Source organism: Penicillium robsamsonii, assembly GCF_028829455.1.
Source record: "Penicillium robsamsonii strain IBT 29466 chromosome Unknown utg000001l_segment0_segment0, whole genome shotgun sequence".
NCBI lineage: Eukaryota > Fungi > Ascomycota > Eurotiomycetes > Eurotiales > Aspergillaceae > Penicillium > Penicillium robsamsonii.
Window position 1 is genome coordinate 1,623,306 of NW_026643219.1, and position 22,649 is coordinate 1,645,954.

General features: G+C 48.0%; 10 protein-coding genes across 10 annotated transcripts; 8 read left to right on the top strand and 2 right to left on the bottom strand.

Annotated features, from left to right (window-relative positions):
- Window positions 1-1,001: 1,001 nt before the first annotated feature.
- Window positions 1,002-2,057, top strand: zrfB (low-affinity Zn(2+) transporter ZRT2; the record flags this gene model as incomplete). The annotated part of the gene is made up of 1 exon (XM_057224937.1): window positions 1,002-2,057. One exon carries the CDS (start codon window positions 1,002-1,004, stop codon window positions 2,055-2,057), a length of 1,056 nt encoding a protein of 351 aa, XP_057088953.1.
- A 581-nt stretch (window positions 2,058-2,638) lies between these two features.
- On the top strand, window positions 2,639-4,530 carry N7447_000662 (uncharacterized protein; the record flags this gene model as incomplete). Its single annotated transcript, XM_057224938.1, has 6 exons — window positions 2,639-2,782; window positions 2,891-2,940; window positions 2,999-3,115; window positions 3,184-3,335; window positions 3,413-3,781; window positions 3,839-4,530. The coding sequence occupies 6 exons, from the start codon at window positions 2,639-2,641 to the stop codon at window positions 4,528-4,530; spliced, it is 1,524 nt and encodes a 507-aa protein (XP_057088954.1).
- Window positions 4,531-4,996: 466 nt separating this feature from the next.
- fkbp3 (peptidylprolyl isomerase family protein FPR2) lies at window positions 4,997-5,497 on the top strand (the record flags this gene model as incomplete). The annotated part of the gene is made up of 2 exons (XM_057224939.1): window positions 4,997-5,226; window positions 5,332-5,497. The coding sequence occupies 2 exons, from the start codon at window positions 4,997-4,999 to the stop codon at window positions 5,495-5,497; spliced, it is 396 nt and encodes a 131-aa protein (XP_057088955.1).
- A 220-nt stretch (window positions 5,498-5,717) lies between these two features.
- N7447_000664 (cytochrome b5-like heme/steroid binding domain-containing protein) lies at window positions 5,718-6,815 on the bottom strand (the record flags this gene model as incomplete). Its single annotated transcript, XM_057224940.1, has 1 exon — window positions 5,718-6,815. One exon carries the CDS (start codon window positions 6,813-6,815, stop codon window positions 5,718-5,720), a length of 1,098 nt encoding a protein of 365 aa, XP_057088956.1.
- A 562-nt stretch (window positions 6,816-7,377) lies between these two features.
- On the top strand, window positions 7,378-8,542 carry N7447_000665 (PP2C family serine/threonine-protein phosphatase; the record flags this gene model as incomplete). The annotated part of the gene is made up of 5 exons (XM_057224941.1): window positions 7,378-7,425; window positions 7,487-7,596; window positions 7,656-7,950; window positions 8,009-8,111; window positions 8,166-8,542. The coding sequence occupies 5 exons, from the start codon at window positions 7,378-7,380 to the stop codon at window positions 8,540-8,542; spliced, it is 933 nt and encodes a 310-aa protein (XP_057088957.1).
- An 882-nt stretch (window positions 8,543-9,424) lies between these two features.
- Window positions 9,425-10,378, top strand: N7447_000666 (acetamidase/formamidase family protein; the record flags this gene model as incomplete). The annotated part of the gene is made up of 1 exon (XM_057224942.1): window positions 9,425-10,378. One exon carries the CDS (start codon window positions 9,425-9,427, stop codon window positions 10,376-10,378), a length of 954 nt encoding a protein of 317 aa, XP_057088958.1.
- A 1,525-nt stretch (window positions 10,379-11,903) lies between these two features.
- N7447_000667 (uncharacterized protein) lies at window positions 11,904-12,525 on the bottom strand (the record flags this gene model as incomplete). Its single annotated transcript, XM_057224943.1, has 2 exons — window positions 11,904-12,380; window positions 12,433-12,525. The coding sequence occupies 2 exons, from the start codon at window positions 12,523-12,525 to the stop codon at window positions 11,904-11,906; spliced, it is 570 nt and encodes a 189-aa protein (XP_057088959.1).
- Window positions 12,526-13,414: 889 nt separating this feature from the next.
- N7447_000668 (nuclear transport factor 2 family protein) lies at window positions 13,415-14,031 on the top strand (the record flags this gene model as incomplete). Its single annotated transcript, XM_057224944.1, has 2 exons — window positions 13,415-13,933; window positions 13,993-14,031. 2 exons carry the CDS (start codon window positions 13,415-13,417, stop codon window positions 14,029-14,031), a joined length of 558 nt encoding a protein of 185 aa, XP_057088960.1.
- A 2,438-nt stretch (window positions 14,032-16,469) lies between these two features.
- N7447_000669 (ATP-dependent helicase) lies at window positions 16,470-19,452 on the top strand (the record flags this gene model as incomplete). The annotated part of the gene is made up of 3 exons (XM_057224945.1): window positions 16,470-16,838; window positions 16,898-18,947; window positions 18,998-19,452. 3 exons carry the CDS (start codon window positions 16,470-16,472, stop codon window positions 19,450-19,452), a joined length of 2,874 nt encoding a protein of 957 aa, XP_057088961.1.
- Window positions 19,453-20,591: 1,139 nt separating this feature from the next.
- On the top strand, window positions 20,592-20,853 carry N7447_000670 (uncharacterized protein; the record flags this gene model as incomplete). Its single annotated transcript, XM_057224946.1, has 2 exons — window positions 20,592-20,682; window positions 20,750-20,853. 2 exons carry the CDS (start codon window positions 20,592-20,594, stop codon window positions 20,851-20,853), a joined length of 195 nt encoding a protein of 64 aa, XP_057088962.1.
- Between the last annotated feature and the right edge of the window lie 1,796 nt (window positions 20,854-22,649).

The following is a 22,649-nucleotide window of genomic DNA, read 5'->3' on the forward strand; positions in this document are numbered from 1 at the left end:
CAAGATCATGCCAAGCGCTTTTGCCGCGAATCTTCTGATTGGTGATCGAGACGCCTGAAAGGGCTGAAAGAAATCTTTCCCAAGGGGGCCATCAACCACGTTCCTTCAACCCCCTTCCAATCTTCCAATATTCCTAATCCTACTTCTATCAAAAACAAAAAGATGGAACACACGTCAGGACATGAGGACCTTATCGCCTTTACGGAATACACGTGACCTAATCACCGCAATCGGAACCTTGGAAACCCCCAAGGTCCTCAACGCGCTAGTCTTAAGTACCGGGTACTCTCGGATACACCTACGTTTGTATTGGTTCACAGGTACCCGGTACTAGTCAGACAGTGTGTAAAACTCCGTCCTTGACGTCTTCGCGCGCCCAAGGTCCTCATGGATCCCCTCTAGGGCTGCCACCGGCGATTAATATAACCAAAAGATCCCGCAAATTCTCATTCGATTTTGATTCTGCCCCTTATTTGAAGCAAGTCATTAATTCATATCTATATCGGCTGGATTTTCCATCTTGCTCTCAGAGTACTCATTCGGTCGAGAAAACCCCATCGAAAGTTTGCACAGTGCGACTCACCGTGCGACTCACATTGCGATTCACCGTGCGACTCATATACACGTGCGACCAGAAGAAGGAGCATTTATTCCCTTGTCGCTATCTTTAGTTCAATCAGGATCCACAAAGTTTGATATTGTCAGGTTATCCTGGTGATTTCATGCGTGGTTAGTGGACTAACGACGCATCTCGCCTACCATCGAGGACCTTGGGGATTGCGGTCAACTAGCTTCCCACACACCCCCCGCTACAAGTTTGCGGTCATCAAACCCATTCTTCTCATCCCAACTAGACCACAAATCTTCTCTCGTCAACTGGGATACTTGCACCATTATCTACCTTTCTCGTTCTGTGCACTTCATTTGTTCCCACAGAGCTTCTTTTCGTCCGACCTCTTACACTTCTTCTATACTTCTTGTGTCACCATCAACCAACCTCAATGGAATCCTACTCTACTCTCCTCAAGCGTGAGGATGCTTGTGAGTCCGGGAATGAGTTCGACGGCCGGATGGGTCTGCGAGTCTCCTCCATCTTTGTGATCATGGCTGGCTCCATGTTTGGTGCTCTCTTCCCGGTCTTCGCCCGTCGCTTTAGCAAGAAAGGTGGATTCCCCAAATGGGCCTTTTTCATCGCCAAATACTTCGGATCCGGTGTGATCATTGCCACTGCTTTCATTCACCTATTGGCTCCGGCAGAGGAGGCATTGACGAACGAGTGCTTGACTGGCCCAATTACTGAGTACTGCTGGGTGGAGGGCATCATCCTCATGACCATTATTGTTCTGTTCTTTGTGGAGCTGATGGTTATGCGTTTCTCAAACTTTGGCCAAGGCCATGTGCACGACGAGGAAGGCAACACCCACACCCACCTCGATGACAACTCAATAGTCAACGAAGCCACTGAGGCGAAGCATCACATTCCAGGGGATGATCACCTTGGTCATTCCCGTGAGCATCACGATAACAACAGCGACTCCGAAAACGACATCCAAGCAGTCGAGGACTATGCCGCCCAACTTACTTCGATCTTCATCCTGGAATTCGGTATCATCTTCCACTCTGTTTTCATTGGTCTCACACTTGCAGTGTCAGGTGCCGAGTTCACTACCCTTTACATTGTGCTTGTCTTCCATCAAACCTTTGAAGGACTTGGTCTTGGTTCTCGTCTAGCTACAGTTCCTTGGCCTAAATCGAAGCGCAACACCCCCTACTTCCTGGGATTTGCCTTTGGAATCTCAACTCCAATTGCCATTGCTATTGGCTTGGGTGTTCGAAACAGCTACCCGCCTACCGGGCGAACCACGCTCATCGTCAACGGTGTCTTTGACTCTATCTCCGCTGGCATTCTCATTTATACTGCTCTCGTTGAGTTGATGGCGCATGAGTTCATGTTCAGTCACTCCATGCGCAAGGCTCCCATTCGCGATGTGCTGATTGCCTTCTTCCTTCTTTGTGCCGGTGCTGCCCTCATGGCATTGCTGGGGAAATGGGCATAGAGGTACCTCTGCTGCTTCAGCGATGAAAAATTTTATCCCGGGACTATTCGTCCCAATAATGCGTCATGTCTTTGCTCTTTGTCAAATTTTTATTTTATGGTCACACATCGTTTCTGCATCTGTGATACCCACGGGATCCGGGCCAGTTTTAGCCACACATATACGGCGTTACTTTAGCGAATGTATCTACTTGAACCCCATGAACAAAAATATCAGAAACATTCAACCGAGAACAGTCAAGTAGCAACCAATAGATAACGTAATTAGCAATAGACCCAGTTTCAGCAAGACTGATCTTCCATGTCGACCCATGCAACCCATGTACTCGACATCCAAGGCATACCAAGCCTATCCCTGAGGCTAACCGAAGATAAGCCATTAGCTTAGTTCCTAGTTCACGCTTAACCATTTTCCCCTATAGGGCTAGTACCTGACATGGGTTCCCCTCTCCAACTTGTACAGTTCGAAAATGAAATAAATAGCAGGGATTTCCCAGGGATGCTTGCCCCCTTTTGTTCCCCCGGGTCCTACCTGAAAGAACCACAGTCCAAGTCTTTCCCCAACTCATCTCTCAAGTCAACATGGCTTCGGAACGCAGCTTAAACGCGCTCCCTGGGTGCGATGAGTCCAAAGCTGTAATTCAAGACACTATCGACCAAGGTGACCCTGCTCATTCATCGGGTACGCCGTTGAAGCAACAAAGTCTGTCGGATCTCTTCACTATTGTGAGTTCATCATCTCAGAAGATCCTTGCCAGATTAGTTTTTGCTTCCCCCGCACTCGTGGTTCAGATTAGCAAGTGACAGACTGACCAATCGGGTTATGTTTAATAGTTTGCAAGCGGATTCGCTCTAATCAGCGATGGATACCAAAACAATCTGATGTGAGTTGAGTGATTGCTCCCATACACGACTTGTGTCTAACCACAGATCACCTTAAAGGACTATGACCAATGTCCTCCTCAAAAAGGAATATCCCAAGGAGTATACCACCACCGTCAGCACGCGCGTTTCGAATGCTCTACTCGTCGGCGAAGTCATTGGACAGGTTGTTATCGGGTATGAACAAGACACTACTAAATGTTAGGGCTATTGAATTGTTCTGATGGCTGACGATACTATCCCAGACTGACTTGCGACTATCTCGGTCGTAAGACCGCTATCGTCTTTACAACCCTCATGATTGTCGTTGGAGGTATTCTCGCCACAGCCTCGCATGGCGTTACCATTAATGGCATGTTCTGGATGATGACAATTGCCCGTGGCATTGTCGGGTTCGGTAAGTAAAACTCAACGTGTAGCATTACTTGTATATCTAAAGGCATCATTCCAATTTGTTTACTCTACTATCTCCAGGCGCCGGTGGCGAGTACCCAGCATCTTCAACATCCGCCTCGGAAGCAGCAAACGATCTAACCCCGAAGCATCGTGGTCCGGCATTCATCATGGTAACAAACTTCCCCCTGTCGTTTGGGGGCCCATTTGCAGTCTCGATATTCTTGATCGTACTCCTGGCCTGCCAGCAGTCCCACTATAGCACCGTGTGGCGGGTGTGCTTTGGCATAGGATGCATCTGGCCGCTGTCAGTGTTCTACTTCCGAATCCGCATGCTGAACTCGGTGCTATACCGACGCGGAGCAATCAAGAAGCGCGTACCCTATACCCTCGTGTTGCGGTATTACTGGAAATCATTAATTGGAACTTGCGGTGCTTGGTTTCTTTACGGTAAGATAGCCCCCCACCCTATATTAACAGAGTTTGTGTGGACACTAATATGTATAGACTTTGTCACTTTCCCCAATGGCGTCTTCTCCGGTACAATTATCTCCTCGGTCGTGCCCGACGGCACAATCCTGCAAACAGGCGAATGGCAACTCCTCCTTGGCGCAATTGCGCTGCCGGGCGTCTTCCTCGGGGCGATTCTCTGCGACCGCCTTGGCCGCAAGCCCATCATGATGATCGGCTTCAGCGGATACCTCATCTTCGGCCTGATTATCGGCTGCGCCTATGATCGCATTACTAAGATCGTGCCTCTCTTCGTCGTCTTCTACGGACTGATGCAAAGCTCTGGTAATTTCGGTCCGGGCAATATGCTGGGTCTTATTTCATCCGAGTCGTATGCTACCGGTGTGCGGGGAACTTGCTATGGACTCTCTGCGGCGATTGGGAAGGCGGGTGCTGCTATCGGTACGCAGGCGTTTCAGCCTATTAAGGACCATCTAGGGAACAAGTGGACTTTTATTATTGCTGCTATTTGTGGCGTTGTTGGGATTCTGGTGACTTACTTCTTTGTACCTGCTTTGACGGGTGAAGATTTAAGGGTGCGCGATGAGAAATTCCGTGCTTACCTTGTTTCCAACGGTTGGGATGGCGATATGGGCGAGGATGATTTGCAGGCGGCTGCTGATCAGGTCATTACCCCGGGTCTTCCTAATGATGATACCAAATTCGTGAACCAGACGGTGAAGGGTTAGAAGGGCTTTTGGTGCACGACAATCGGTAGATAGCCGAAGGTAATGGATGGGGATTTCATGACATCCCCCGATAGTCTTAACCGACAGTTGCTCATACCTTAGTTGTAGCAAACAACGTGATGTCCCCATGATTGCAGTCAATAATAACACAAATTATTCAAGTAATCCGAAGTATGTAACCATTATAAATATATATCCGACCTCTACTTCCTTTGGCATCTTTGGTGTAGAACAATTGGTGTCTTGCGAGGACTCCTCGCTCATCTAGTCCAAAAGAATTGATAACAGACAGAACATGTAATAAATACTATATCCATCGTTATCAATCAATGGAGGTAAACCTCGAAACCATGAGCTTAAAGCACAGACCAACGCTAAACCTCCAGGGCTCGGTCTAATCTCCGCCTTATCTGTCCACATTCCCAAACTCATCTCTTTCCCCCCCAATCCACCCCATAAACACACAATGCGTCTCACTTCCATCCTCGTCGCAGCCCTCGGCTCCCTTGTGGCTGCCGCCGACCTCGGCATTGAAGTCACCAACGCTGTCGAGTGCACCCGCAAGACAACCAACGGCGACGGAGTTGCCATGCACTACCGCGGTACTTTGCAGTCCGATGGATCTGAGTTCGATTCCAGCTACAAGCGCAAAGCGCCTTTGACCTTCAAGCTGGGTACCGGTCGTGTTATCAAGGGGTGAGTTGGAACGCTATCCTGGGCTGTTTGTGGATGTCAACTGCTCAATTGCCTACAAACATCCTCATAGATTTGGAAGCTAATTCGTGCGTTCGTTGTGTACAGATGGGACCAGGGCTTGCTGGACATGTGCATTGGCGAGAAGCGCACGCTGACTATCCCGCCCGAGTTCGGTTACGGCGACCGCGGTGTTGGCCCTATTCCCGGCGGTGCGACTTTGGTGTTTGAGACCGAGCTGGTCGGTATTGATGGTGTGAAGGATGAGCTTTGAACAAGCGGTGCTTAATACCTACCTATATGGTTCTCTCTGGGAGGGATTCTGATGACCAGGCCATATTCGGTCAAGAACAAATATACAAATTTTCGCATGCAAGTTGTTATATAATATAGCAGCTGGGTATCTCATCTATATATGGTAAGATGTACACGGTATACAAACCGGCCGAACAATTACAGCAATGTAAAACAGCAATCAAACAGTGGACCAGGTATCAGTCCATCGCATCCAGAGCATTCTCGGTCTGGACATCATGCTCCGAAACCAGAATTCCGACCAGACACTCGCCGAGGATCCCTTCCCAGTTGACCCACGGGTGGATCTCTTGAAACAGCTGTGCAGAGTCCTTCCCCGCGCCACGGAGGAGCTCACCCTTCCCACCTGGATGGTAAGGGGCGTAGGGCGAGATATTGTACACCTTTCCATGGTATGAAGTCCAGGCATCCCGACCCTTACGCCCATGCTGCTCCTTTAGCATTGACGGTGTAACCCTCAGCAGGCCTGGGGGAAGGCCTTCGCCGCGGAGCTTGTTCTTCGGGTTCGCTGCTAGCGCTGCCCAGTCAAGGGGCGAGAATCCAGGCTCGAGAATCACCTTGCGCGACGAGGACTTCTTTAGAGATACTTGTGTCGGGGCAAGAGTGCTGTTGCTAAGACGGCTGCCGCTACTCGGTGCACCTAGGCCGCGCTGAGTGGCAGCGGCTGATGGTGGAGGGCCAAGGGAGTTTCCACTGAGCCGTGGGGGTTGGAGCGTGCTTGTGGGTGTGAGACGGTTCACTTGAGATGCTGGTCGGGGCCGTGGCACCGGTGGAGGAGGCATTAGGGAAGAGGCGCCAGTGGTGGTTGCCTTCGGGGGGATAGATGATGATTGTGGCTTTGGAGGAGGTGCGAGGGATGGCTGTAGTGGCGGTTGAAACTTTGGTACATGATCTCGGTCTGTCGAGAATAGTTGTTCTGTTGTTCCATTCACGGGTTGTGAAATGGATGGCATCGTGGCAGGTTTCGATGTCTGGCGCTCGCCACTGTCCAGGCTAAATGTAGGGACTGCAAGGACGGGGGGTGGTGCGCTCGAAGCCGTAGCCTTGGGTGTGCTTTGGAAATCCTCATCCTCCTCCTCTGTCTCTATTAATGGCGTCGAGGCCTCTGAGCCATGCTTTCGCTGCACAGGCTCATCTGTGGTGGCAGCGGCAACCGGCGCGTCGGGGCTGGGTCCCGGAGGGGCGAAAGAACGAGGCTCGGCCCAGCTGCGAGGAGGGTAGCGGTAGAGAAAGTAGGCTGCTGTTGCGATAAGCACGCCCGCACCTACCCAGCCCATGCCGAACTAAATTAGAAATGCACTGAAAGTGAGGAAAGTGAGTCCAGAGTGTTGTTCCTGATTAGAATTACGATCTTGCAGGTTCGCCGAAAAACTGGTCCGTGCGCTATAAATGGGGGGATCTATGTTATATGTAGCATTTGGGGTCTGTTCACCACAAGGTCAAATACTATTTGGTAAGGTGATATTCGATATTTCGCTAGTTTGGTAGATTAATTAGGCCCATCATATTTAGATGCCTAAAAGAAGAGAAATTACTAGGCTATCTGCCCTAAGTGCCGTTAAAAAGAATACACGGACGGCAGTCAAATGCCAGACATCGCTGGCAAAGCTGTCTGGGGAAGGAATGAACTCCGGGGAAGCCATTGGAAGCCACCAATTGAATGTCGGTGGTAAATAAAGTATCAGTCAAAAACAGAAGGCGTCCATGATGTCAGTGCATCATCATTTATAGTTGCCCACGTCCTTCACCAGTGATACGAGGGCTTGATTTTTGTACATTGTCTGCCCAAGAATGGTTGTGGCTCACAGGGCTCTGAGGGACCAGATGTTCCGTAGAACAATGTCTACCTCAGACGCAGTCACGCTATTTGATGCTGGGGCTGGTCAAGTGAGTGTCAAGGCTCAAGGCCATTGCACAGCTATCGTACTCACTAATAATCAAATGGCAGTCCCAAGGTGGTAGGAAGCACCAAGAGGATCGTTGCGCGGTGATCTTTCCGGATCAGTTTCCTTCGAACATGAAGGACAAAGTTGCATTCTTCGCAATCTATGATGGGCAGTAAGGAAAGCCTCGAAGTGCGTCCTTTGAACCAGTCTCACACTAATAAATATCTTCAGCGGCTCTGGATTGGTTTCAGAACATGTCAATGATAGTCTCCACCACCTGCTTGGACGGCGTCCGGAGTTTGAACGAGAAGATTGGGCCGGAGCTATCAAGGCAGCACTGGCGGAGGAAGACAGCCTTCTGTTGGATAGGTTCAAGCATGAATCTTCCGAGCCTGCCATTTCGGGGTCGACCGTGGCAATATGCTGCATTAATCTCACCAAGGGTGAGCTGGTCGTTTCCAATCTAGGTGACACGCATGTTATCCTGGCCGAGCGGGACCAGAAAACAGAGCACCCGTATCACATTGTACGCACTGCGGTTGATCGAGTGGATTTGAACGTGCATACTAATAGCCACATACCAGCGACGTCTCACAGAGGCTCACAAGCCCGGTACTCCCAGCGAAAAGACACGAATTGAGCAGGCAGGCGGTGTAGTTGTTGACCGCAGCGGCACACAGCGACTTGGTGGGTGAAAAAGGAGATCCGCCCTCAAAACCAGAAACTGACTCCGTGGGACAGGCTCCTTGAACATGTCTCGAGCATTAGGTGACTTGCAGTACAAAAATCCGGTGAATACTTTCACGGATACCTCCGTATCAGACCCCGCCTCATCAGCTACAAGCCGATCGGAAACTCGGGGTAACTTCCTATCCAATGATCCATATACGTCGCGACGGACATTGTACACAGACCGCCGTTACCTGTTACTGGTGGTGTCCGACGGAGTTACCGATCGAGTGGACGACACGAACCTAGTTCAACACGTGATGAAATTATCGATGCGGGGAAAACGAGCGAGTGAAATTGCACAAGACATCGCGACCAATAGTGCTAGCAAGCCTCACAGTGACAATGCAACATGCATTGTAGCGATGTTGGATGGACAGGGATCGTGAGGTATAGACAATGCTACATATCAATGGTCGTATAGTCCTATAGTTAGCAAAAAGTAAAAAGTTCCACTTTGGAAAATGTTGTGCAGCTGTGCCACTCACAGTCCACCAACGGTTCGCTCCTTACCCAATGAAGAAGGTGGTGTTGGACTATTCTGGATTTTCCTTGAATATTTTGATTCCAAATTTTTTTTTTAATATTTTATAAATCATTTAACTATTTCCCTTTTCATTTCTTGGTCCGAGCCTAAGTGAAAAGGGAAAAAAAAGAAGAAACCCTTACCAATCAATTCAGTTGTGGCGTTTTTATACGGCGAAAGCCAGGGAAATCTAGGCAGTTCCAAGGTTTAGAGAAACTTAGGTGCTCGGCTTTTCCAAGGTTACTTTCTGTTAAATGATGCAATTTGAATTTTATATATACATTTGAAACTATAACAGTATATAATGTTATCGGCTTCTCCGTGACCTCCCCGCCCTACAAGGTTGTCGCTTACACGTGTTATCCAACCAGATCTCGGCATTATTCATACTCCAATGGAGCTACTATTGAAAACCCAGAGACCCCGACAGGGGGAGGGGAGGGGGAGGGGACCAATCTGTTGGAAACCTGTCAAACTACTTTAGGCAGGCGACTGAGTCTCGGGGTGGAGCTGGTAAAAAGAAGCATAAGATCCGGTTGTAGCCACCTTCCAGAACGGTCAATCCTGAAGAGGATCTCCAGGACTCATTAGATACATAATCGCCCGTCTATTCCACTGATTTTTTTCCTTCCCCTGATCTGATTTTTTCCATTTTCGTTATTGGTTTTAGATCCGTCTTTTCATATATCGCATCTGTCCGATAACCCTGACAGGAACCCGGGGATCTCCGACTCACGCATCCGATATGGCACCAAAGGAATGGAGTAACTTCCATGTGGGAAGAGATTGTAGCCACCAGAAGTGGTCTCGACGAAACACCCCCAAGTTCACTATCTCCTCCGGCGAGACTGTCTCCTTCGATGCTATCGACAGTAGCAATGGTCAGCTCGACACGTCATCCAAGGCCTCGGCCATCAAGACATTAGATCTCGGCCTAGCCAATCCCGTCTTCGGCCCGATCTATATGAACGACGCCCAGCCTGGTGATGTCCTTAAAGTGGAAGTCCTAGACCTCGAGGTCGCCGACTGGGGCTGGTCCGCCATCATCCCAGGCTTCGGTCTGCTGGCAGATGAATTCCCAGAGCCAGAGATCAAGATCTGGGAGCTAAACCGCGAAGCAGGCTTCGCCCAATTCAAAGACATGCGGATCCCCTTGCGTCCTTTCCTCGGATGTATGGGTCTCGCCCCAGCCAACGATGAAGAACTCTCGACCGTGCCGCCCACAAACGCTGGCGGAAACATGGACTGCCGAGAACTCAGCGTCGGCTCTACCGTCTTCCTGCCTGTCCAAACTGCTGGCGCCCTCTTCAGCTGCGGTGACGGTCACGCTGCCCAGGGCCACGGCGAGGTCTGCGGCACCGCCATCGAAACCCCGATTCGCGCTACTCTCCGCTTTGAGCTCCTCAAGAACCAACCCTGGATGACAGCTCCCCAATTCCAGACTCCCCCCCGCGCCCAAATACCAAACCCCCTTCCCGACCTTGGAACATACGGTGCTCTCGGTGTTGCTCCTGACCTGTACGAGGCTACCAGAAATGCTACTCGGAATCTTATACAATGGCTGGTGCAGACTAAAGGTCTGACTCGCAGTGAGGCGTACATCCTTGCTAGTGTTGCTGGTGACTTGCATATCGCCGAAGTGGTCAACGTGCCTAACTACGAAGTGGCCATGACACTGCCCTTGGGCATCTTTTCTTGATAGATTTTTTTTCTCTGTTTTTTTTTTTTTTGGAAGATGTCCTTGGCTGATTTCAAGACACATGGCGTGATACCCTCCTGAGAATATTGATTGGTGTTGTGATTTTCGATTGGACATATACTGGTGTGGCTGCGATGATATATTTTCATTATTCAGGACAAGCGTTATTCAAGCGAGCATTATATTCTTAATACAGAGTCTTCTCTTTGACCATGAAATCTATAGCTACTTAATCCGTAGTATCCTTCATTTGTATATTGACTTCTCTCTACACCAGGTCTATCTTAGCTGCCACTTTTCTGAGAAATTTGATGGGCTCATACTGCCTCGGCCTTGTGCTAAGTTCTACAGAGAGTCATTGCTGGCTAGCATTGAATAATTATCTACCGATTTGACGCGTTACTGATCCAAATAGGATAAAATTCTTTTTTTGGTATTTCATCGACTCCAATTTGATCCCTTGAGATCTAGATGACTGGTCCCTTTACTCAAAGAGATTACCGAGTAAGCACCAGGACGTGAGTACTATTTCTTAGGCGCTGCACGCATAGTGATCGTCGTCGAATATTAAATCGGCGGGCCTCGGCAGATGTGGATATACCAAAATGGCCCGTGCATAGTTGATATACGTATGAGCAAAGACCCATATAGCCATGTTGTGTATGTTAAAGGTAGTATATCATAGATTCTTAACACTGTGTTTGTATCCTGCGTATTGGTCAGCGATGGACTGGGCAAATGATTCACCACACACCCACGCTGTAGTCACGATGGCAGCGCCATCAAGGGCTATCATTATGTATGTCGAGATTAATCTATTGCTATTTTGAATCAGGTGACACAATATTCGCGTGTGACAAGAACACCGTGAGTAGGTGTGAGATCGCGAGAACCGAGAGACTCTTCGTCCCTGTCCTTTGAAACTGCTTTCCCAATTGAGGCTCCATCGTGAACTATATGTGTATCATGAGATGCACAGCTCAAGGTATTGAAAGGAATTCCCCCCTGTGGCTTGTTTATCGATGAGGCTCCAAGATCTCTGTATGTACCATGAAAGCCTCGCGAATACCGAGAGGGTCGTGAACTGCTGTGGACCGTGGGGCTGTGCGCGTTGGCAATGAAGAGACGGAATGCGGGTATACAGGAGGTAACAATCGCAACAGTGTTTTCTAGCATAGAGAACAGTTGGAACTTTATCGGATCGACGTTGTGTGTTTTTGGATTGGTCATAACCAGACGTAAGATGGCGAATATAATTGGAATAATTGGCAGTGCGAACAAACCAATCAAGATCCAGCGCTTTCGAGGGTTGACCTTCAATTTGTAAAGAAGGGGAAAGGGAATCAACATTACTATATGAGATGGGTTAATATACGAGCCAGTTCGATTGAGATGAAGGAATAACTAACTGCAAACATCAACTGCGATGTCGGTCCCAATAGAAAAGCGGAAAATGAGATTCGATATGAATAAGTCTCTCTTGGACGAACATGCTCCTAGACCGAGTTAGAATATGGAATGAAAACTAAGCTCTGGACTTTTTACCTAGTGTGAAGAAATTGCTGGTAGGATCACAAGCGAATTCCTGCATCACCACACTTATCATCCATGTCGATGCAGTGATCCCACACATGATCCACCAAAACATTTTTATAGAAGAATTCACCGAGTCGAACAATCGCCAGAAGAAGAAGAGAAGCGAAAACTTGACCGACCACAATGTGGTCCATATGAGCAGATCGGCTGCATATTGTAATTTGAGGTAAAGCGATGCTCGATCCATAAATCCCGCTGTCGGAGTCTTCAACCGTGCCCCGATAGACGCGACCTCATACATCGGGGACATGGCAAATTGGAAGACTATAGCGGTTGCTATATGGCAAATCATGGCGAGGAATATCCAGTAGTCATTGAGGAATAGCTGCTTGCTATTTTGGTATTGCACGTATGTTCGAATAACAATGAGAACAAATGAAAGTGCCACACCGATCCACATCACTATCTAACAATGTTAAGCTCAGAATAAATTGTTGTTTGGGATCAAAGATTCTTACCGTCTGACCCTGTTGGGATATCAATGGAGTCTCCATTGTGGCTTCGACTCGTTTCTCCCAGCCCGAGGAGAGATAGTGGATGGCCAAATCCATTTTGGACAGAAATGCTGGGATTGACACCTACGGTTTACCAAAGAACATTGCCAGTGTATCTTGGGGTCTGGCATCTGCACAGGAATTCTACGATATATATGGTAGACCTATTACAGCGACGATGCAAGGCATAATTGCGGGGGTATGGAGTTGGAGCTCACACTAGGGCACATTCTGGGGCCGCCTCAAAAGCTATGTTGGGGGCCAGATATGTGGGGGCCAGATCCATCCTGGGGCATTCTTCGCTTCGGCCCGGATACGACACGAGTTACCCGTTGCTGAGAGGGTTAGGATGGGGACTCGGTAGACGAAATTAATCTTTCAGTTGATTGTTTCCAAAAACTAGGGAGGCACAGAGCACAGAGTACAGTTGAACTCCGCAAGAACGTTTTCAGACTAGTTGACGCCTAGAGATTTTAATTGCGCTTGTATCCCGCTTAATATCCCTGGCGCAGCTACAGCCAACGACAGAGTAACGGCAATGGTCAATTTGGAGAAAAAGCCCGCAGTCGTCGCGTCGAGCCGATACCCATACTGTCCCCACTTCGAGATCTAATGGACGAAACGAAGCCTTTCGTCGTGTCAATGTATTCTCCATAATGGATTCGATTTATATTGTCCTCTCATATTGGCTGTTGGACAACAACCTGGGACGCTAAGCTTTACGCATTGTTCCAATTAGTCTAATTTTACGGCACTAACTCATGAGTAGCAATTCCTCCGTATGAGCGGAAATGGTCGGTTCGTTTCATCTCGGATCTCAGGGGGAAGCACAACCGACATTTTGAGATTGGAGGATTATAAAGTACATAATCTCCTATAATAAAGAGCAACATCCCTGCTCCATTCTTGCCTTCGTATACATCCGATTGATTCTTCTGTGAACAAAATGAAATTCCTTTCTTTCTGCGCACTCTTCGCCGTCGCAAGCTCGGCCGTGGCATCCACGACCAGCGATGTCGCCCCCATTGACATTTCGTCCCTTGCCGGTACCTACACCTCCGAGCCCCATATCGATGCGAGCACAGTCGAAGCAATCCGAAATACACTAGCCCTCTATGCTTTTGCTATTGATGGCAAAGAATTCACCGCCCTTAGCAAGGTCTTTACCGCCGATGCGGTAGCCAACTACTCAGCGCCCCTCAACGTGTTGACCCCACTGACAAACATTCAATCTGTGCTGGACACAAGCTTGGGCTGTGTGACCACGCAGCATATGTATGGTACACAACGGATTGATGTACTCTCACCCAAAACGGCCAAGTCGGTGACTTACTACCGTGCTGCCCACTTCGGAAAGGGAGACAAGGCAAACGATGTAGCCTATGCCTATGGCCAATACCAGGATAACTGGGAACTTCAATCTACTGGTGCCTGGCGTATCGTTCACCGGAATCTTGTTTATATGGTAAGTGCATTATCCTCCAAGCTGGCAGGGGAAAAAGTACTAACTCAGTATTTACCTAGGGTCCCAACATTGGCGACATGGCTGTTTTCGTGTGCTAGATTTTTTTTTTTTTTTTTTTTAAAAAAAAGCCAATATGTGTATTAATAGACAGACCACTCAAGCATGAAAACGCAATCAATTCGTTAATCTTCCACGACTTGCACGACTTGCACGTTGACACTACTTGATACCAGAATCTCCAGTAGGGATGGAATTTAGCATTCAAGCATGACAGGCAGAACGAGAGAGTTAGAGAAGGAAAGTAGTGACTTCATCCTAAGTCACAGATGACGCCTTGGAATCAAGACAATCTAGTTGCTCAGAATCCTGTGTACGTGCCGGGTATCCTATGTGACTTATCTAGTCGACAGATATTCCATGTACTCTCCATCTTAATCATTCTGAGTGTAAAAATGTCCTATTGACTAAAGTAACAGGCCTTGGAATTAACCTTGTTCTCTCAAGGTCCAGTTGAATGCTCTTGTAGAGATTCATGAAAGGTTGCAGTAACATGATACCGAGCAGCCCTGCTTTCACTGTTCTTGCATCATGTACCTTTTTTTTATTCGGGGTAATCTAGAACAATCCCATTGATCCCGCTCCTAGCAGGCGTGTCTTGCATTTATCACTACATTTATCTATCCTAACACAAGGTTCTAGGAGCAGCAACTATACTCAGTGGCTTTCCTTATATTTCTCTTGACTGGTGGCATTTACATAATATAGTCATTTGATTGAATTTGTGCCTAGAAAGCTGCTTTATAGATTCCAATCAATACCTTACTGACTTCACCCATGCCAAGTTCGTCCCGCCATATAGATTCCAGTGTGTTCAAGGATAAGTACAATATATGCGAGGTAGCAACGCTTAAGCTCCTAAGATGGATCGACCCGGGGCCCAGGCCCTGAGCAACCTAATATATAACCGGAATTATTCTCAGGTAATAACACAGTGGCGAGAAGTGAACCCCAAAACGGAAATGCAAGCGAGGTCTATTATAACACTTTACCGGACCTGCCTTTTGTGGCCTAATAGCCGATTCCTTTGAGTCCACGGAAGGAAGATTTAACATTCATCCCGAGATCCTCTCTTCATGGGGCCTGTCCCGCTTTGCTTCAGCGCTTGTATGAGATAGGCAGGTCGGAATCCGGCACGACGGGAGACATCGGACCCCACTGCCGGTGAAGATTGAAAGAGAAATGTCAAACAAAAGAGCTTGGGGACCTTACTAGCGAGTCCTGCGACGATAACTCCGACGGGAACACTTTCAAGTCCGAGTTTTCATCTAGTTGTCTTTCGTACAAAAGTCCCAAATTCCGACTCCGGACTCCGAATACTACTTCGTTCATCTAGACCACACATCTCAACTTGGGTTGGAGTTTTGCATCTTAGTCAAATCCGGGCGTGGAACTGTATTAATGAAGTACAGTCACATTCTGGGAAACTCTACCTATCATCCGTATCGATTTTGATGAATTTGCATATCCCGTGCCGTTCTTGGTAGCACTTGAACGCATTTGTATGCCAAGCGATTTGATTATCAGCAATGATATAATTTGCTTTTTTTTTCCCTCGAGCCGAGATTGTGCTGATAAACTCTCTTGAGTCTGGCTGCAACGATGGAATATCTCCTGGAGTGCTCCGTAGAGGAAGCCTACATTACTTGCCATAACTACTGATGATCAAGTGCTCAATTATATAAAGCCACTCCCATTCGTCTGTTTGGATCGAGTGGACTTTTGAGGCAGCACCTGCCAAACTCGGTAATTCCACGGTGGAGTTCTCAGTCTTGTATGGAGTAGAACCAAAGGGCTGGTAACAGTGAGGCGCTAATATGTAAGGAGTTCGGTTGGCATAAGACTTATTATTTGGAAGGGATTTTCATGTGGTACTCCATGTGGTACTCGATAGAGACTTGTCCATTTCGGTTGTTCTTCCTATGGTGAAAATAAAGCACGAATGGCAACCCCCGAGAGCAATGAACTGCGCTTTTTTGTCTATAAAAATATCATGTGCAACCATATGCAAAAAGAATCAGAATAATATTGCCTATAAAAATGTAGGAAGGTTGAAAGTATGAAGATCTCATTTTCGTATCAGATTATCAAAATATTGGGATTTCCATTTTTATAGTAACAATAGAACATTCAGGGTCAGCATATACCATGAATCTGAGTTAGCCAAGTCAGGCATATAAGATGTCTATATGCTACAAAATTGGACATGAAAAATACTCTCGCTAAACCACCTCTATTCAGCCCGCTATGCACTCCGCGGAGGCCTTCATGGCTTGTCATCTCACAATTACCCCTCGATACTATCTCGTATCTAAAGTATCAAAATTCTACAATCAAGAGACAAGTAGCAACTTCCAATTCCATTCATTCTTCAAACAATCGACTTCCGCAATGTAGAGCGAAAGTGTCACATGACGTCGCGTTTTCTCGCGTCTCCTCATCACAAGCACTCGCGTATTGGTCAAACACCCCACATGTCATGGATCCGATCTTAGATGGCTTGAACCATGCCCAGCGAGAAGCTGTCACCTCATCCGGCTCAATCCTCCAAGTGCTCGCACCACCGGGCTCGGGCAAAACAAAGACCTTGACCGCACGCGTCGCGTACCTCCTCTCACACCACGGATACCAACCTCAAGATGTTATCTGTTGCACATTCACGATTAAAGCCAGCCGTGAGATGCGCGAGCGACTCGCAAAACTTATCGGAGAAAAACTCGAATCACGCTTGATTCTTGGCACTTTCCATTCCATCTGTCGCCGCTACTTGGTCAAGTACGGATACTTGATCGGTCTGCGGAAGGGGTTTGGCATTGCGGATTCGGATGATACCCGCGCAATTATCAGAGTATGATTCGCGCCTTTGTATTGTATTAGTTTGTTTCTCTTCTCTAATTGTGACCGCAGAGAACCATTAAACGACTGAAGTCTAGTATTGAAGTCAAGGCGGCGCAAGGCCGAATTTCTCGACATAAAGCACATGGACTCACTCCTGATGCCGTGGCCGATAGAGCCAAAGCAGAGGAGTCGGAGCTTGTTGATATCTATCGTGACTACGAATCATCACTGGCGGCCTCCAACCTCTTGGATTATGATGACCTCCTATTGCGATGTGGAGACCTGCTCCGAGATCACCCAGAATGTGTCTCAAATGTGCAGGCCGTCTTGGTGGATGAGTTCCAGGACACTAATATCATACAATATGAACTGATGAATCTCTTCGCATCTAAGAACCGACGAATCACCATCGTCGGAGATCCGGATCAAAGCATCTACGGGTTTCGCTCTGCAGAGATCCAGAATCTCAAGCGGATGCAGCGGTTATATTCAAACACAACAGTTGTACTCTTGGAAGACAATTACCGCTCTGCGGGCTCTATCTTAAATGCAGCCCAAGAAGTGATTGAGCAGGATACAAGTCGGCCTGCAAAAGCACTTTTGGCTACTCACACTTTCGGAACCCTGCCGGTGCTGAGAAGGCTCCCAAATCCCAACGCAGAGGCGCAGTGGATGGTACTTGAGATCAAGCGATGTGTAGCGATGAGCGGCGGTCTATTGCGCATGTCTGACTTTGCTGTCCTGCTTCGATCGGCTGCGCTGTCTACACAAATCGAGACCGCCTTTGGAAGAGCCGGTATACCGTACAAGATGGTTGGCGGCCGCAAATTCTTTGACAGAACTGAAGTCAAGATTCTTCTCAATTATATGAGGGTTGTGAGCCACACGGGGCATTCGGACGCATTGATGAATATTGTCAATGTTCCGTCACGAAGGATTGGGGACGAGACAATCAAGCAATTGACTAGTGGTGCGGAGAAGGCCAAAATTCCACTGTGGAACTTCATCAAAGATGTCATCCAAGGGCGCCGTTCGACTGAGAAGAAACTGCAGAAGGCTGCAGAACAGGGACTTTGCGCTTTGATCAATTTGATTGAAGCCTCTAGACAAAAGTTGCAAGAGTGTGAGGATGCATCGGCTCCTCGTGTTCTGATCGAGTTCATTGCCGAACGTCTCTCGTTCCAAGAGTACCTCATTAGGACATATCCCCTTGACGAAGACAGTCGCTGGGCAAATGTCAAAGAATTGATGCATCAAGCCACTGAAGTGGCAGCATTCGAAGAAGAGGAGGTTGATAAAGAAATGGATCTCCCTGTAATCGAAGGTGTGGAGCAGCAACAGGCCCATTCTGGCGAGGAGGCTCTCACTCGGTTCCTGGCAAATGTCGCATTGGCTACGGAGATCACAACCAAAGAAGAGGCCAAGGAGGGAGACCAGCCGACGGAGAAAGTCACTATTTCAACTATACACGCTGCCAAAGGCCTAGAGTGGCCGGTTGTGTTTGTTCCCGCTGTATACAACGGGAGCATTCCTCACTCGCGTGCGGAGGTGGTAGAAGAAGAGAGACGATTGCTGTATGTCGCAATGACAAGGGCACAGGCCCTGTTATACCTGAGTATCCCTATTCGACAACCCAGGTTGGGAGAAGGAGAAGACGGTGCAACGACCTTGTCGCCGTTCCTTCCTCCCAAGCTGACCAAATCACGCTTTCGGGCAACGGGGCCGTCTCTTCATGAGAAGGTGGTGTATGCAATTGCCGATATTCTGCGCCGCCCTCGGCCATCTTTAGAGGACATCTACAAGGGGCTCGAGTTTCTTCCATCGACGCTGGACGACCGATGGACACCCGAGGGCGAAGAAGACCGCAGCAAGATCGATGACATATCTACCTCTCATGATGCCTCTGGCGAGCCCAATCCAAAGCGACGACGGTCAGACATGAACCAGGGGCCAAAATCGACCACCTACTTCTCATCGACCGGGTCTACAATTCCTATAACCGTTTCAGCGGGTTTTACATCTGCCCGGGATTACATAGCGGCCAACCCCGAACCCGCCGCGGATGCAGATGCAGACGCGGCTGGGGCAAACAAATTGAAACCGCTCAGCAGTGCCAGCCGTAAAGACGGACTGACACAAGCAAGCATATCCAACTTTTTTGGGGGCCAGGATCCCTCCAGAAGAGGGAACCAGTTCCACAGCCACCATCCCGCCGATACGAAGGACCACCATCGCAGGGCCAACGTTCAGGGGCAAGAAGCATTGTCCCCGCTCCTCTCTCCTCTCACCGTGTCCAACCACGGCCACTTGTTCCAACTCGCCCGACCCTGGAGCCTACGGATTCCAATGGCTACACGTGGCTGGCAGCTCCATCGAAACCAACCCTGAAACCTGCCAGGGTGTCAATGACGCAGGAACAGAATGGCAACAATACATCCGCAGGCGGGACAGCCGAGGCAGACGAGGTGAAACCCGATAGCTCCACCCGCGGGTTCCAACCGGTGTCGACGTTCCACAGCACCACGATGTCAACGATTCAACAAGCACCGCGACGGACGTTGGGAATTCGGCGGAGTATGAATGGGTGGCAAGACCGGATGAAGCGAGAGGGTGGACAGGGCTGACACGATTTACAATTTTGGGGGAGGCTAGTCTAGAATCCGGGATGGATTATGTCCACGGGACCAGGTCAGAAGGGTCAGACAACCCACGCAATCTCATTGCTAGTTCCGGCGTTGCTGGGGAAGCTCGGGGTATACTTAGCTTGGAAAGTGATTGACCAGGAAAGGGTTGACTCCAGGGCTAGAATCTGAGTCTGGATGGAATGACGCACATCCGTGTCCCTACCAACGAGACTATGACTTGTTTATGCATTGTTCTACAGGTAGATGTATATGTACCTAAGTTTCATAATTATTTTTTTTTTCCTTTATGGAACAACGCTGTATGAATCGGGGCAGATCTTCCGATGGAGCCTAAGATTAGGCAGTCTCCTGACTATTGGCCAAAAAAATGAGTGTCAATAATAGGACTTGACGATGTAGACAAGTGGAGTTCCAATTGCGGTGTGAAAACCCCCTGGCTATCTACACTATCTACACGCACTTTGTACAGCCGCCATTGGCGCAGAAGTAATCCTAGCGGTGAAGGAAGGAGTCTCCCCAACGCATTCATTAAATGTTTTATATTTTACCAGTCCGATTCTGTAAATAGCTCTAGGAATGGCTGACTCATCATTATTGGTAATATTACCGTATTTTGCATACTTGCCTATTTTCCCCCCGACCCTAGTAACTTCTCTGCTTCCTCACTGGCTGCCCTACTTTAGATCTACTCTCTACACCAATCAATGCTTCAATCGTGGCAGTGGTAATTACCAGGCACCAAATACGTCAGGGGTGATCCATTCCGAGCTCTTTTGACACTAGGGAAGCTCAAAGTTCCCCAGAGTGTAGATCGGGGTGAAGCTCAATGTGGAATGGCTTATACAAAAAGAAGTCATTGCCCTCAGATCGATTCATCATCCAAACTACAAATCAACACTGTCTTCTATCTTTTATGTGTCCCTCTTCTCTTGTGTCCATATATCTTTATTCTTATAATCTGCTCACAGTTCAACACTGTGTTCCTCAAGCTTGACGCTTTCTATACAACTCTTCATCTCGTTACCTCTTTATTCCCAACCTCTTTTGATACCCTAATATCCCTCTTCATCTCCATCGACCCTCAACCCACAATTCATCCCTACTATCCTCCATCCACAATGCCACACAAAGTCAACGACTCCAACTCAACGCTAGCCAGCAGAGGGAGCAGCAATGACCAAGTGGTAGCTACCGAAGTCCGGAGTCTGAGTATGTCAAGTGCACCACATCCCTGTCCCCGATCTCTAGATTCAGCCTAAGCTAATGCAGATCTCAGCAACCAATCCTGTCCGCAAACCTCCGGTAGTCGTTCACAACAAGGGCGGCCGAATCTACGATGAAACGCGGACATCGGACTGGGACAAACAACGCTGGAAGTAGTTGTTACCTGAATTGCCTACGTATGCAATTGCTGCAATTGCATACGTAGGTGGCTCGCCAGAGGAGACGCGGATCCCAGCGTTTTTACACGCGCGTTACAATGGCGAAAAGAGGTCCAGACCGAAAGAACGACTCAAAACCCCCAAAAAAGTAAAAAGTGAGGCGATGATCGGCAATGATTATTTGGGGAGTTAATTGGACGCCAAAATCCCCCTTTTTTTTTTTCTCTCTCTGCCCCTGACCAAATCGGGAGGTACTTGGATTTCCCTGGATCTCTCGGATTCTCGGCGCTCCTGTGCCGTTCCTTTTTTTTACTTTTGCCCAACCTCAATCCCTGCGTCTCCCCGGATTTTCAGGTCTCCACTCCTGTCTACTTCCCCTTGTATCATTATTCTGGAGTTCTGGAGGCGTTTTGCTGTTTTGTCTCTACTCTCCCCTACTCTCTGTGATCTGCTATACTTGTCTCTCCCTTTCCCTCCTTTCTCCTTTCTACCTTTGACCCTTCCAACTCTACTGGTTACTGTTGAACACATGTCTTCCTCTCGGTATTGTTACCTAGCAGCTAGCTGCATGGTCATGCTGGGCTAATTGGCTGGACACCTTATCTGTTTGTTTTGTTTGTTGCAATGCATAGCGTGGGTATTATTGGATCTGCTGGATTTGGATTCATTGCGAATGAGCGAAATTGTATTCTCGAGAGAAATATTATTGTTTTATTATCTAATTTGATCTTCACTTTGTGGTTGTTTCTTTACTTTTATAGAAGGGTATAACATCGACCGAGAGAGATTGGCTATAATTCATGTTGTATATATAAACTGCCAACCTTCGAAAATATATATTCCAAGCTTGCTTCACCGCTAGAATTGACCTGCTTAATGATGGTTTCAAGCATATATTTTCTTTGTAATTTCTCAACCCCTGTTGCCTTGAGCAAGTCCGAAGGAATATGGCGACTTTCGAATGACCTACCTTCAATTCAGCCATAGAAACCTCTAGCTCGCCTTAGAATGGAAAGTGTCGTAAAAAGTACTCCATCCCCCTTTTCCCCCCTTGGAACTTGCGAGCCGCAGCAGCAATTGGTAACTATTGGGGGCAAGTGGGGAAGTCATGTGTGATTGAACAATATAAACTGTACTTCGTATATCTGGTACTAATTTGTCATTCGGACAAAGTTGTTCTATTATACAAACAAGTCTCGATCATGGTGAGATATATATGGGACTTTTGTCTGTGTAGTAAAGGGAGAGAAGTTTGAACGAGAGCTCTGTCCGCTTTATCCACACATTACCTCGGGGTTAGACATTGTTTGACAGGCAACACTGGGACCGGGATATTCTGTGATATATATCTACTCGAGTGACGAGATATACTTTTGCAGAGATTCGAGGATTGTGATCAGTGGGAGTATTGGCAAAAAGTGGGCCAACAGCAGCAATATATCCAGAGCAAGGGGATGAAGATTGAAGCTGAGATCCAGAGAACAGCATACAAAAATAGGATTAGATAGAACTATGGCTACCATGCAGTAGCTAAAGAATTCGAGAGCACAGTACTCCACAAGACCAAAAAGACTACAAGTCTACAGCATCCAAAAGTTCACTGAAAATGGGATATAATTCAGGGCCAAGCGGCAAAACCGGCAACCCCATTTTCAAATCCACACAAGATATAAGAAAAAAGGCACCTGGCCTCCCGTCTCCGGTAATGGATGACGGCTAGGCATCCAGGGCATGTGTCAAGGGCTAGATACAAAGGAAGAGGAGAGCAGAGGGAAAAGGCACCTTTTGAGTCAA